Consider the following 12,740-nt stretch of genomic DNA (forward strand, 5'->3'; position numbering starts at 1 on the left):
CACTTTTCATACTTTTAAACTTATGTTTAAGGAAAAAAAACTTATATTTAAGAAATATGATTTATCAAAAATAAATATAAATACAAATTTTACTTCGGTAAATGTTTGTGTTCATGTATTTTTTTTCATTCCTAGTATCATAGGTGGTAAATTCAGAAAGAATTAATTTCTTGCTGTCAGTAATTTAATGGAAAAAATAATGTTAGTTCAACTAATTTCACCTCTCTTTTTTACACAAATATTCAAACAGATTTTTCCTATTGATTTCTTTCATTGATAAAATTTGAAACTACAATGGCCCAAATATTAAATTTAATCATTGTTAGAAAATTTGATCCCGGTTTTACAAAAAGAAAATATTTTTTGTGAATGACCTATAAGATTTACATTTTGATACTATAAGATTATATATTTAGAGCATTCGATGCAATACTAGCACTTCTTACATCAATCATGAATTAATAAAAGGTACCAAATCAATCCGGATTGGACTCGTACATTGAACTTCCTGATGCGTAATAGACTGCCAAAGATGGATTCAACATTATTGAAATGGCTTTCCAAGCAACAATTTACTGGATATGGAGACAAGTCTGGCTCATACGATCCGCTCAGAGATTCATCACCGGCTATTTGTCTTACGACAAAGACGCAACGAAAATGCAAGAAAAAAAATTATTCACAGGTGGATACATGTAACGAGCTAACCGCGGAAGATGTAACGAGCTAACCGCGGAAGATGATGGATGTCAAGCTCTTTTTTTCTAATATCAATGTTTTGTTTAAATCTGTTTCTAGCTAAAATTCTAATAGGAGCAAGATTTTAAACTCTTTTAGTTTATAATGTTTAAAGCCAAATTAAAGTATGTAAACTTTTTTTTGGTTGATAAATGAATTTAACAGTTTAGCAAAAATATATCAAATCTAGCCTTTTATGCAAAAAAAATAAATATATCAAATCTCTTTGTATCAAACGAAAATATAAAGAATATTTTTCTAATTCCTACAAATTATATATAGCTTTACTTTTTTTGAACCCAAGTAAAACTCCAAAACATGAATATTTAAGACCATGATCAATGAGGTTTTTTAGAGAGGATATCTTAGTGTAATTAAGGAGGGTATCTTAGTGTAATTAAGAAAAACTGAAATGACAATTGTGTGTTTAGAATCTTTAGATAAATTTCTTTTAATTTTAAAAGTATTTGAGAAGAGCGTGAAAAACACCAAGCACTGGTGGGAAGGGGCGTGAAAGAACAAATAGTACAAGAAAAAGCCAACAACCAATTATAAATGGCGGCAAATCCTAGTTACTTTATAGCTGTAAATGGGTGAAGATATTTTTAGCAGAAGGAAAATGATAGTAAGATTTTAGCTAACATATTACTAGTATTCTTAACAGATGTTTTCCTCCTAGTGAGTTATGCAGATAGAAATAAATATTTAACTTCCTAAATAATATTTATTCTTTACTAATTACGTTTATTTGTTTCCTTGTTTAGGAAACAAAACAATGCCAGTACAATGTATCCAAACTATGAACATAGCATTTTATTAAAATTTTCTATAATTTGGTAACAGTTGGAGACTAATTTAAGTAAAAGACTTTTAGTACATGGCAGTTGAGATATAGAGTCCAGAAAGACGCAATCACCCTCAAGAATCGTCATTATTTACTTATACACGTCGGTCAAAGCTACTGAAGTGGTAACAGCTAGTAAAACAGAGTTTTACATATAAAAAACAAGTTGCGAAGAAGTTATTTGTTTTTATTATTATAAAATTTACTGATAAAAGTAAAATTTCTATAAGAAAAAGAAAACAGGACCGGGTATCTTGGGTATCACGTGATATGAATCGCGAAGTTCAAGACTGATAACCACGCGCTGACTCAGCACATACAATAAGCAACAACAAGAGGCCAAATATCTAATATCGACATGTGTTACCATGCAACTTGCTCTTATGAATGCGACTAACCGTAATTTAAACTTTGTATTCCTAAAATACCCCTACATTTAAGTGAATAATATCTGAAAATGCCACTGGTGGAACATACATAAATAAAAAAATAAAACAATACATTTTATTATTAAAATAATCACAGTTTAGATTCTCTCTCTCCTAACAATGGCTATAAATGAGAATGTTAAGAGTGAGCTTGAGAAGTCTGCCACTGCGTTTCCAAAACACGTTTTCTCTCTTTCACCAGAAAAAAAATAAAAATCTTCGATATTTTCTCACTTTTTTTTTTTTAAAATTAAATTCTCGTGATAAATCCTTCACAAGTTTTATTTTCTAGTTTTGATTCTCTCGAAATCTCTTCCTAATAAACCGATAAACTTCCCTTGATTCTCAAGTTTATCATCCTTTTATAAACCAATTTTTTTTTTTTCATTTTGATGCAAATATCGAGAGAGAAAAATAATTATGAATATGATGGATGAGGAGTTACACGAGTACATGGACTTTCGACCATTGAAGTACTCTGAGCACAAAACATCAGTCACCAAATACACCAAAACGTCACCGGAAACTCGACCTGACTCAGTTAAAATCGTTCGCGTCTCCGTAACCGATCCTTACGCGACCGACTCATCAAGCGACGAAGAAGAAGAAGGCTTCCTCTTTCCTCGCCGGCGAGTCAGGAGGTTCGTTAACGAGATCAAAGTCGAGCCAGGCTGCAACGACACCAACATCGCCGGAGTTTCGATGAAGGAGAGGACGAGAGTCTCGGCTCCGGCGTCGAATCGCCACCGTCCTCTCAAAGTGTCGACCTCCTCGGGGCAAAACGTGAGGAAGTTCCGCGGCGTTAGACAGCGGCCGTGGGGGAAATGGGCGGCGGAGATTCGAGATCCGGAGCAGAAGCGGAGGCTTTGGCTCGGGACTTTCGAGACGGCGGAGGAAGCCGCCGTGGTTTATGATAACGCTGCTATTAGACTCCGTGGACCGGACGCTCTAACCAATTTCTCTGTACCGCCTCAATCTAAAGAAGAGGAAGAACCGGAACCGGTTGTTGATAAACCGGAAAGCAACATTACAACGACAATAACAACATCGAGTACCGAATCAACTGAAGATTTTCAGCATGTTTCATCTCCCACATCGGTTCTCAATCTCCAATCATCATCCGAAGAAATACAACAACCGTTTAAATCAGCTAAACCGGAACCGGAAATTTCGGAAGAATCGTGGTGGCATACCGGGTTTAGTTCCGGTTCAGGTGAATCAGAAGATTCGTTTATGTTGGACAGTACGTTTCTAGACAACTATTTCAACGAATCAACACCGGAGTTTTCAATACTCGATCAACCAATGGGTCAATTATTTTTGGAAAATGATATCTTCAGTGATACTTTCTTGGATGAAGAAATTATGATGAACATTGGAGATGAGTTTACTAAAGATATTGGTTCAGTGTTCAGTGAATTTGATGATTCATTGATATCAGATCTGTTAGTCGTTTAAAATCATGAGCGAGAGAATAAGAGAAATCACAGCAAATGTGTATGGTGCGACCAAACAACAATTTTGATGTTTTTTTAATTTATTTAATGAGCTTTTTAGCATTTAATAATTTAGTTTTGTCAGGAGCTTGTAAAACAATTTTGGTGGAATAGTGGGGAAATAGTTAATGAGTTTTGTTCTTATTCAATAATTAAATGTGTTATTAGTTGCACGAACGTGTTAAAATTTTTAAAGTAATATTTATAGCATTTGCATTTATTCAATTCGTTAATTATTTATTTTAGAAAAGCTAAAGTGGCATTCTCTTTGTCAATGTCATACTATGAGGCGCAAATTACGGTCGTGGCCGGTGAAGTGAATGGCTTTTGGGTTTGGTCTTATTTGTGTTCTCGTTCAGGCAGGCTTTTCACCAAAAGAGAATGCGTTGAGTTTTACTTTTTATGCTTGGTAAAGAATATTAACTCAAAAAAAGAAAAAGAATATTAACTCATAGAAATGTGTGCATACGATTATATAAAATTCTCTTATTGTAATATTATGGATATTAATACTGAAGAGGCTTTGATGCTTTGATTCATATTTCTCTATTGTACCATTTATAATTTTATTTATTTTTGATTAATAAAATTATATAATTGTTATTATAGATAGAATTGTTTAAAACGCCAAAGAAGCCAAAATGGCTAAATGATTCACTGCTATAGTGGGAAGCATACTAGCAACAGATCCAAGCATATATTGGATACACCATTAATGATAACAACTTTGATGATCAACTGAATGAGATTGATGCAGTCTAAGGGTAAAATGTTTGATTTCATTCGTCTTGTTCTACTGTCTATCATAGTGTCTGATTTCATTTTATAGAAATTCATTTCCTAACTATCCACATCTTTAATCATCTTTTCTTTTTTTTTTTTGGTTTTAACATGTTCTCCCATTGATCATCATGTATAAAATCGAATTCGGAACTCAACAGCCAACAACAAATATACTTTCTGAGACTAAGAAAATCTCAAATATACTGGAGTCTAATTTATTATATTATCTGTTTATATACCATTTGTGTGTTGCAGTAAATAAAACAAGTTACATATGCGGTAGACCCATAGTCCATAGACGAACTATTTCTAACAGCATTTGTAAAATAGGTTCGACCAGCATAGCATTATGTGTAGAATACCAATAATAGATCAATTATCAAAGTAATTGAGTTTTGTAACTCTTTTTTGTCTCAACCATCTTCTAACTTTCTTTTGGTCTAAAGTCTGAACTATCATCGAACTTTCTTTTGGTCTAAAGTCTGAACTATCATCGAACTTAATGCAGCAAAAAGAAAAATCTGGACGTCGCTTTTTTCTTCCGTCGTGTTAGCTTGCTGGCTACTTGCCGGTTGGTATAATTATTAAAGACACAATAACGAATGAAAAGTTTAAGAATTTTATTTGAAAATTCGGTCAAATGTCGGAGAAAAGTAGGTGCACATGAAACATTTCAAAAAATATATTTACGTGGAAAAAAGTTAAACACACACATAGACCTTAAATTTTAAATCACATTTACAACCGTCTATATTTGTATTATTTTTATCTCCGATATAAATTTAAAAATAGATTTGGTTTTGTAGAAGAGAGTAGTTAAACGGTTTTGGCTTTCGCTTTTGTGACGTGAAAGGACAATGCCCCAATAGGATTTGAATAAGGTTACCACTTGGTCTGTTATCACCGAGATAGAGACATCATACGTACGCCTTGTTTGTTTTCAACGGTTATCATATTGTTCAATTTATTCGATTACATACAAAATACATAGAAATATATCTACTTTCGCTGCGTTTATTTTATTTAGTAATATAATTACACTGTTTTGTTATTTTATTACACTAATATATTGGAGTTCATCTCTCCACCCGTAAATCTTTTATATCAAATGATCACACCATCATTACCCCAGATAAAAATAAATATTATATAGTTATACATACTCTATCGTGATTATAAATGGCCTAATTAAATCAATATATATGAACATAGTAATTACATTGTATGCCACTGTTGGTCAAAATGAATATTAATACGACCAGACTAACACATAGAGTGTGATTGGATGACACGAGTGCGATAATATTTCAGCCACATTTCAGTTACGTTCATTCCCACTAGTAAATTCACCAATCAGGTGAAAAAGTAATTTTTATTTTTTTTATTTTTTACTCTGTGTGCTGTTTAATTCTGTCTACTTTTTTTCCTCCAGGTTTGTTGAGAGGAAATGAGTTACGCTGAGTTTGATTTTTATTTTGTTATTGTTATTGTTTTTACTCTAGAACTTTTCCACCCAATTACTCTATATTATTTCTTCTCATTTACGCTGATGTGTACCAATCATATCCATAAATAACATGGTGATCGTAAATCTCCATAGGTTGTATAGAAAATAAGTCAACAAGAAAAGTTTATTAGTCTTATTCCAATCCTCCGGTTTGAGAAGAACTAGCTCGCTCAAGTATTGGCCTTTTTGTCTTACAAGTATTGTCAAGAAACTTGACAACATCTATAATTATTTTAGATTTCACTTCACATCAACGTAATTTGGATAAAAATATAATAACTAGTATTATATTGGACACTGACAAAGTAACTGTCCCCTTAATCAATTTACCACCAGTATCCATATTTACCAAAGGAAACAATGTTTTGTAGTACAATGTAACAGTCATGATGTTTTCCACTGTATCTTGTATTAAAACTAACATATCCATAGAGTGATTATAATTACGGATGTGCTTGTGTTTCTGATTCATAATATTCAGTTATTCATACATATAAATATATGATGTGTGCATGTAAGGATTATATATATATATATATATATTTATAATGCATGCTTGATAAGGATATCTTAGGTTAGTGATAATTCGAGTATATTATATAACATGGGATGCTAAGGATCATTATGTCTCTCTACTCACGTGAGTCCGTGTTCGTTACATTCAACCCTTTTTCCTTTTCGTACCATTTTCAATATGTATTTAGTTCCCCTTTTTGGAGTATCGAAAAAGTCACCACAGTACAAATTGGTCCAGTTAAGTTTTGATAAAAAAAAATCCTACACTTTGAGGTAACTTTTTTCTTTTTCTTTCACCTTTAAAATTACTTTGAGGCACTTTAATCTTAAGTGTTATTCCTGTTTATGCTTTATAAACGTTCCTTTAACCGTGGCTTCTCGCCCACAGTTAAAGAAACTCAAGACTCGACAAACCGGTTAGTGTAAACATTTTCTGAAGATCCTAACTTCGAATCAAAAGAAGCTATACTGAAAAATATGTTTCACAAGATTTTTTTTATCAGGAATTTTTTATATAATCAATCACAAACAAATGTACCAATTCAGAAAAAAATCAGAAAATACCTGAAAGCAACTTGGTATTGAACAGATAGATATTGACAAATGGACAGAGATATTGGTCAAAGACTTTGAACCGAACTTATTTGTTGGCATCATGAGTAGCAAAACCAGTAAAGCTTTTGTATAGTACCCAATTGACATTTCAACCTGAAAATTATAAAACATACTACATTTTAGAGTAATAATGAAACAGTTAATTTAACGAACTTACACTCATTATTGTATTTACAAAGGGTAGATAGCTCATTAGATATATTATCCATATTGATGAATCTCTCATAAGAATCTCTCACCAATCATATTAATATTTAATTAAATTATTTTATGAAAACTAGAGACTTTGGCATAAGTTTCTTAAAACTTTTTTTTAATAGACACTCTAGCTAAATATTAATACAAATGGTGAAAGATTCACCAATACAGATAATTTGGAGAGAACTTGTTTGATGTCTAAGTATTTAAATATGGTAGTACACTATAACGGAAAATGGTTGTCACTTAACACTATAAAAGATATTTTCATAATTGTGATGTTACTCCATTTGATGTAGTAGCTTTGACGTCAAACTAATAAAACGTTTTTGAGTTGTGGAACCTAATATTTCGAACCTATGTTTTCGTTTTGACGGCTTTATTAGAACACGAATCGTGTATGTCGTTTAGTTTTTTTTTTAATGTTCCTGAATGTCAGAATCAGTATCAAGTTTCTCTATTAGAATCTGTGATTTAATTTGTTTAAAAGATGGAAGGACACATTTAGAAATTGACAAACGCGAAAGCCTCACGTGAGCTGGCCTCTTAGGTATAGGCTCGTACAACCCCTGCAACAGAGGCTCACATTTTGTCATTTTTTGTCACACTAAAGTTTCATACAAAAACCAAAAACATGTATTTAAAAAAAATATTTTCTAGTTATATACACATAATAAAATGTATGTTCTGGCCGCATAGTTCCACCAGAAATAGACAATAAACACATCGATCATCTAACCTTTTTTTAGTATAAGCACCGTTCATGCATGATAACAATTTTTATATATTTGCATCTACAATATTCATATACGCATCTGTTATTAATGTCATTTCTAAACAAAGCAAAAAAAGAGCACTTGTGTAATTTTTTTTTGAACACCAGAGAGCACTTGTGTATATGAAACTAGAATATGATAATAATCTTTCATGTCTAGTAATTTAAACCCCCCCCCCTCCCCCCCCACTGGGCGGATCATAGCGAAGTAAACGAAATGCAAAGTAAATGAAATGCACTTTTTTTTAATCTTTTAATTAATTTTTCTATTTGCTTAAATATATCCAAAATAATATATAAACTGTTAATAACGTATATGACCAAAACAAAATTCAACACTACTACCCCTTGTTACAAAAGAAAATACTCCACGCTAATTATTACTATTAGTAAAGGTAAATTACTTTTTCTTGTCTCAGCTTGAGGTTGCAGAGCCCTCTTGCTAATTTCTACTGAAGCTGGGGCTATTAGTTAGTCTGTGATGTTGTTTGGTCATATACGTTGTTCAACGTTTATATAATATTATTTCTATACACCTTTATTAGTTTCGCATGGAGCTTAAATTAAGCAAGCTTTTTCATAACCGAACTAACCAAATCTAGGATACATGATACTATACATATCTAGTAAACTGTCGTTTTGCTTCTGTCCTAATTGGGCTGAGCCGCGAGTTAGTCTTCATGTGCATGTAAAATCACACTATTTTTGGTCTACGAAAAAAATTGCAGCTTTCCACGTGAATTTTGCATGTCCATTTTTTTCTATTTTCTCAACCGTCAATAATGAAAAATATCTACCAAAATAAAACAAATCCCAACGATTTAATTGGTTATAACGAACATAACAGGCTACAATTACTATATAGGCTGTACACACGCACTGCAGTATACTGTGTTTGTTTCTTTCTTTTGGCAGATATATATTGCAATAATAGTCACAATAAGTAAGCCTTAGGCTTTTTTTCTTTCTTTTTCCGCAAGTGGGAAAATTATAGCCGCATTTCATAATTCATTTCAGTTGTTTTACGAATTATTTTGGGTTTGATGAAGCTATTACGGTCCCCTATCTATTCTATTCTTTTATCATAACTTAGTATCTACTTTTTCTGTATTTCAAGATCTTTCTTCTGAAATTTTCTGTTACCTTATTGAGATTTTATATCCTTTCTATAGTAACGCCGTATTTTCTCATTTACCTTTTTTCGGTAAAATAACTATTATGATTGTAAATTTTTTTTTTACAAATAGTATTGGGTATTATCACATTACACCAAAGAGAACGTTGACTAATCAAGGCAGCAAGTGCGAACGTTGCAGTGACACGTGATATGCTCTGTAGCCGTGGGGTTTAGTTACCCTGCACCAAATCACGGCTTCTGATTTGGTGAGTAGTGGTTGTCGACACGTGAAAGAGGGCCCTTATGCTGAAATAGAAAGTTTTGAAACGAAAAACTACGCTATTTTTTTCCTTTTTTTTGTCAACGACTACGCTTCGTGGGACGGAAACCACATTACACACTAAACTATCTCCCGTTCACAAGCGATAATCCCAAAATGAAAAAAGATCTTCCTAACAAAACCTTTATAAATCGTAAAAAATGTTTATAAAACATTGAAATAATTGTTGATTTTATGTATTTATGTCAACAATATATGGATTTGAATACATGGTGAAAACATCATTAATGCGAATTATTAAACTACATGTTTGTTACATGCATTTTTTAACTCTTTGGTTCAAAAAGAATGCTGAGAGACAAAGAGAGCACAAGGTCACGTGATTTGATTATGGGCCCTGCAGTTTGTACTGCACACACATTCATTTTTTACCATCCACGACAGTCCTTAGCTTCGCTAATGCAGCGAAACGTAACGTGAAGATTTTTGTTTTGTCTAAAATGGAAAGAAACCTTTAAGTGTCTTTTGTTAGTGGAACTGTGGAAGTATGGGATCAAACTATAGCTGTCTAATTCATAGCAGGCACTTGATGATTCGTTTGACACATGGAATGAAACTAAATCTTGTTAAAGAAAGAAAAAGTATTAATAGATGATGAAAAAATGGAAAACAATAGCTCGCATAAAATGGAAAATAAAATGGAAAACAATAGCTTGCATAATATATTTGATAGTCAATGACCAAAACTAAATCGTGTATAAGTAAGAAAAATGTTAATATATTATGAATATTTATTTTATGCTTTATGAATTTACGTTATAACCGAATATTTAAAAAATCATTTTATGAATTGAAAATTCTAGAGTTCGATATAATATTCCACAATGATTTCAATTATGGTTGGCTAGAATAGACATATTAAATACATAATTACTTACTTTCTGTGGGCTTTGATAGTTAATATGCATATACTGTTTTGTCCAATAAAAAAACATTTTAACTATAGATGAAATAAAACAGATACGTGAAATTCTGTTCGTACACATTCATATAACTAAAACAGATACGTGAAATTTTACTTACACATCTACTGTTTTTTTATTTTTGTTATATGTTCTATATTATAGAGATGGTCACAAATCAGATACTATTCGTACCCGAAATTTTAATTCAATTCATGTTCCCTAAGAGTTGGATCAAGAGAAGCTAAGCTAGATTGATGACTTTTAACCGTTACGATAGTCTGTCTGCGTCAACACTTACACAGTTATTTTTCCCCTAAATGGTAACAAAAGAAGAATGATATGACATAATATATTAACATATGTTAATAATTAATTAGAAGTGGCAAAACACTTTCTACCTGCTACATCAGCTTTTGTCGTTTCGTTATGAAACAACTTGGCTATTTCATAATTATTAGTTTGTCCAAACCTTCTCGTTATGATTAATCAACATCAATACTATTATTTGCAAAATAAATTTTCCTCATTAGAATTTTGCTAAAACAGGAATATGCACCTGGTTGCTTGCTTACCAAGCCATCCTGGCGAGCTCCTCCGGTTCGATTATTATTCTTGAATTGACTTTGTATACAAAACTACTCCCTATTAAAATGAAAGACGGTCGATTATCTACCCAAAAAGATAGAGAGTCCCACATACGAGAAAATGTCACAAATAGAGTTGAACCAAGTAACATTGCAAAGGCATAATGATAGTAAGATCGAGATATCCCCGCCCTAATCAATTATACCATGAATGAATTTTTATATATAATTTAAAACGAATTTATATTAATAATATCATTTTTAAAAAATAGGATAATTCTTATATATTATGTTCTTATCTTGAATTAATGTTTTCTATTATAAATTTAAAATTTTAAATGTAAAAAAAAAATCATAATTAAATATATTAACAATTTATAATTAAAATTAATGTTATCTTGAAATAATATTTTCTATTATAAAAATTCAAAAATCACAATATAAAACAATTTATAATTAAATATTAATCAAGTAAAAACATTTGTATACAAATATTTTCTAAATTTTTTTAAGATGTAAGTGCTTTAAATTTCAGCACAATAATAAACATATATATTTTAATGAAACATTTTTGTCAAATTAATGTTATCTTGAAATAATATTTTCTATTATAAAAATTAAAAAATTACAGTATAAAACAATTTATAATTAAATATTAAACAAGTAAAAACATTTGTATAAAGATATTTTCTAAATATTTTTAAGATGTAAGTGTTTTAAATTTCAGCACAATAATAAATAAATATATATATATATATATATTAATGAAACATTTTGTCATATATAAATAATTTGATGTCTGATTTAATTTTTTTGAAAACATAAATAATAATTTATCATGAGAATTAATAAAACGTAAATAAATATTTATAACAAAATTATGTCCGCATGTGGAGATCAATTTTCGTGTTCTTGAACGAGTTAAATACAGAAAGATCAAAAATGATTAAGACAGAAAAATGATTATGTTGTGTGCTTACAAGTATGACTTTGGTTATCATGATTACTATTTGTCGTCTGACTAAACATAGTTTTCACTTGTTTTAGAACGAAAGTCGCCAAATTCAAATATTACTTCCTGTTCGTGAAGTGACAAATTGACGAAAGGACATCGTGGTTTTATAATTTTTTTTCTTTATCAATTACAAAATCGTAAGTAAATTTATTATATTATTATTCAGTTCTAATGATAAACATGTTTTTTTTTTCAAATTTACCAACTAGGTTAATTTTTTTATTTGTATAAATTTCATCAATCTATCATCTAGATTTATATTATCGTATACTATTTGGTATTATGTAATATCATAATAGACTAAAATGTGGGTGAAAAGGTATTTTGTTTGCCATGTCAATTTTATAAGGTGCTTTCTCGAAAAAAAAAAAAAAATTTAGGGGGTGTTATTGCATAGTGGAATTGGAATTTTAGACAAAAATATATTGGGTCTTATTTAACAGGAAACCCGGAGTGACATTTCCCATAATGCGAACCGGGACCTACAAAGGTGTGCCAAGACAATATTTGCATAGTCCATATGGTATTATATATTTGTCTAATACACACATTGAAAAACATGTTCACAAAATGAAAATGAAATGGCAGCACGCAAATATATAAAGTTATGTGGACAAAAGAAAAATTCAAAGAAAAAAAATGAGAGACAAAGCAGATGTTAAGAACAGGAGTTTTGCTACATTCACATTAAAGCTTCCTTCGTAATAATACCAAGTCTGCTCTCATTACATGCTCCCCCTTTTTGTCATCTTGATACCTTATCCTCCCGCTTATCTTTGCTTTGTTCACATCACAATTCATATAAAAATAACCCAAAACAAATCACAGTAATTATTTTTAGGATTAGAAGCTATGTAAATATTGTATATTTTAGACACT

The 12,740-nt window shown here is 30.8% G+C and overlaps 1 protein-coding gene across 1 annotated transcript; it reads left to right on the forward strand.

The window, feature by feature from the left end:
* Nucleotides 1-1,959: 1,959 nt before the first annotated feature.
* LOC106443358 (ethylene-responsive transcription factor CRF3-like) lies at nt 1,960-3,705 on the forward strand. Its single transcript, XM_013884923.3, has one exon. It carries the CDS (start codon nt 2,431-2,433, stop codon nt 3,466-3,468), a length of 1,038 nt encoding a protein of 345 aa, XP_013740377.2. The 5' UTR covers nt 1,960-2,430; the 3' UTR covers nt 3,469-3,705.
* Nucleotides 3,706-12,740: the final 9,035 nt, after the last annotated feature.

This window comes from Brassica napus, chromosome C3, assembly GCF_020379485.1.
Source record: "Brassica napus cultivar Da-Ae chromosome C3, Da-Ae, whole genome shotgun sequence".
NCBI classification, from domain to species: Eukaryota; Viridiplantae; Streptophyta; class Magnoliopsida; order Brassicales; family Brassicaceae; genus Brassica; species Brassica napus.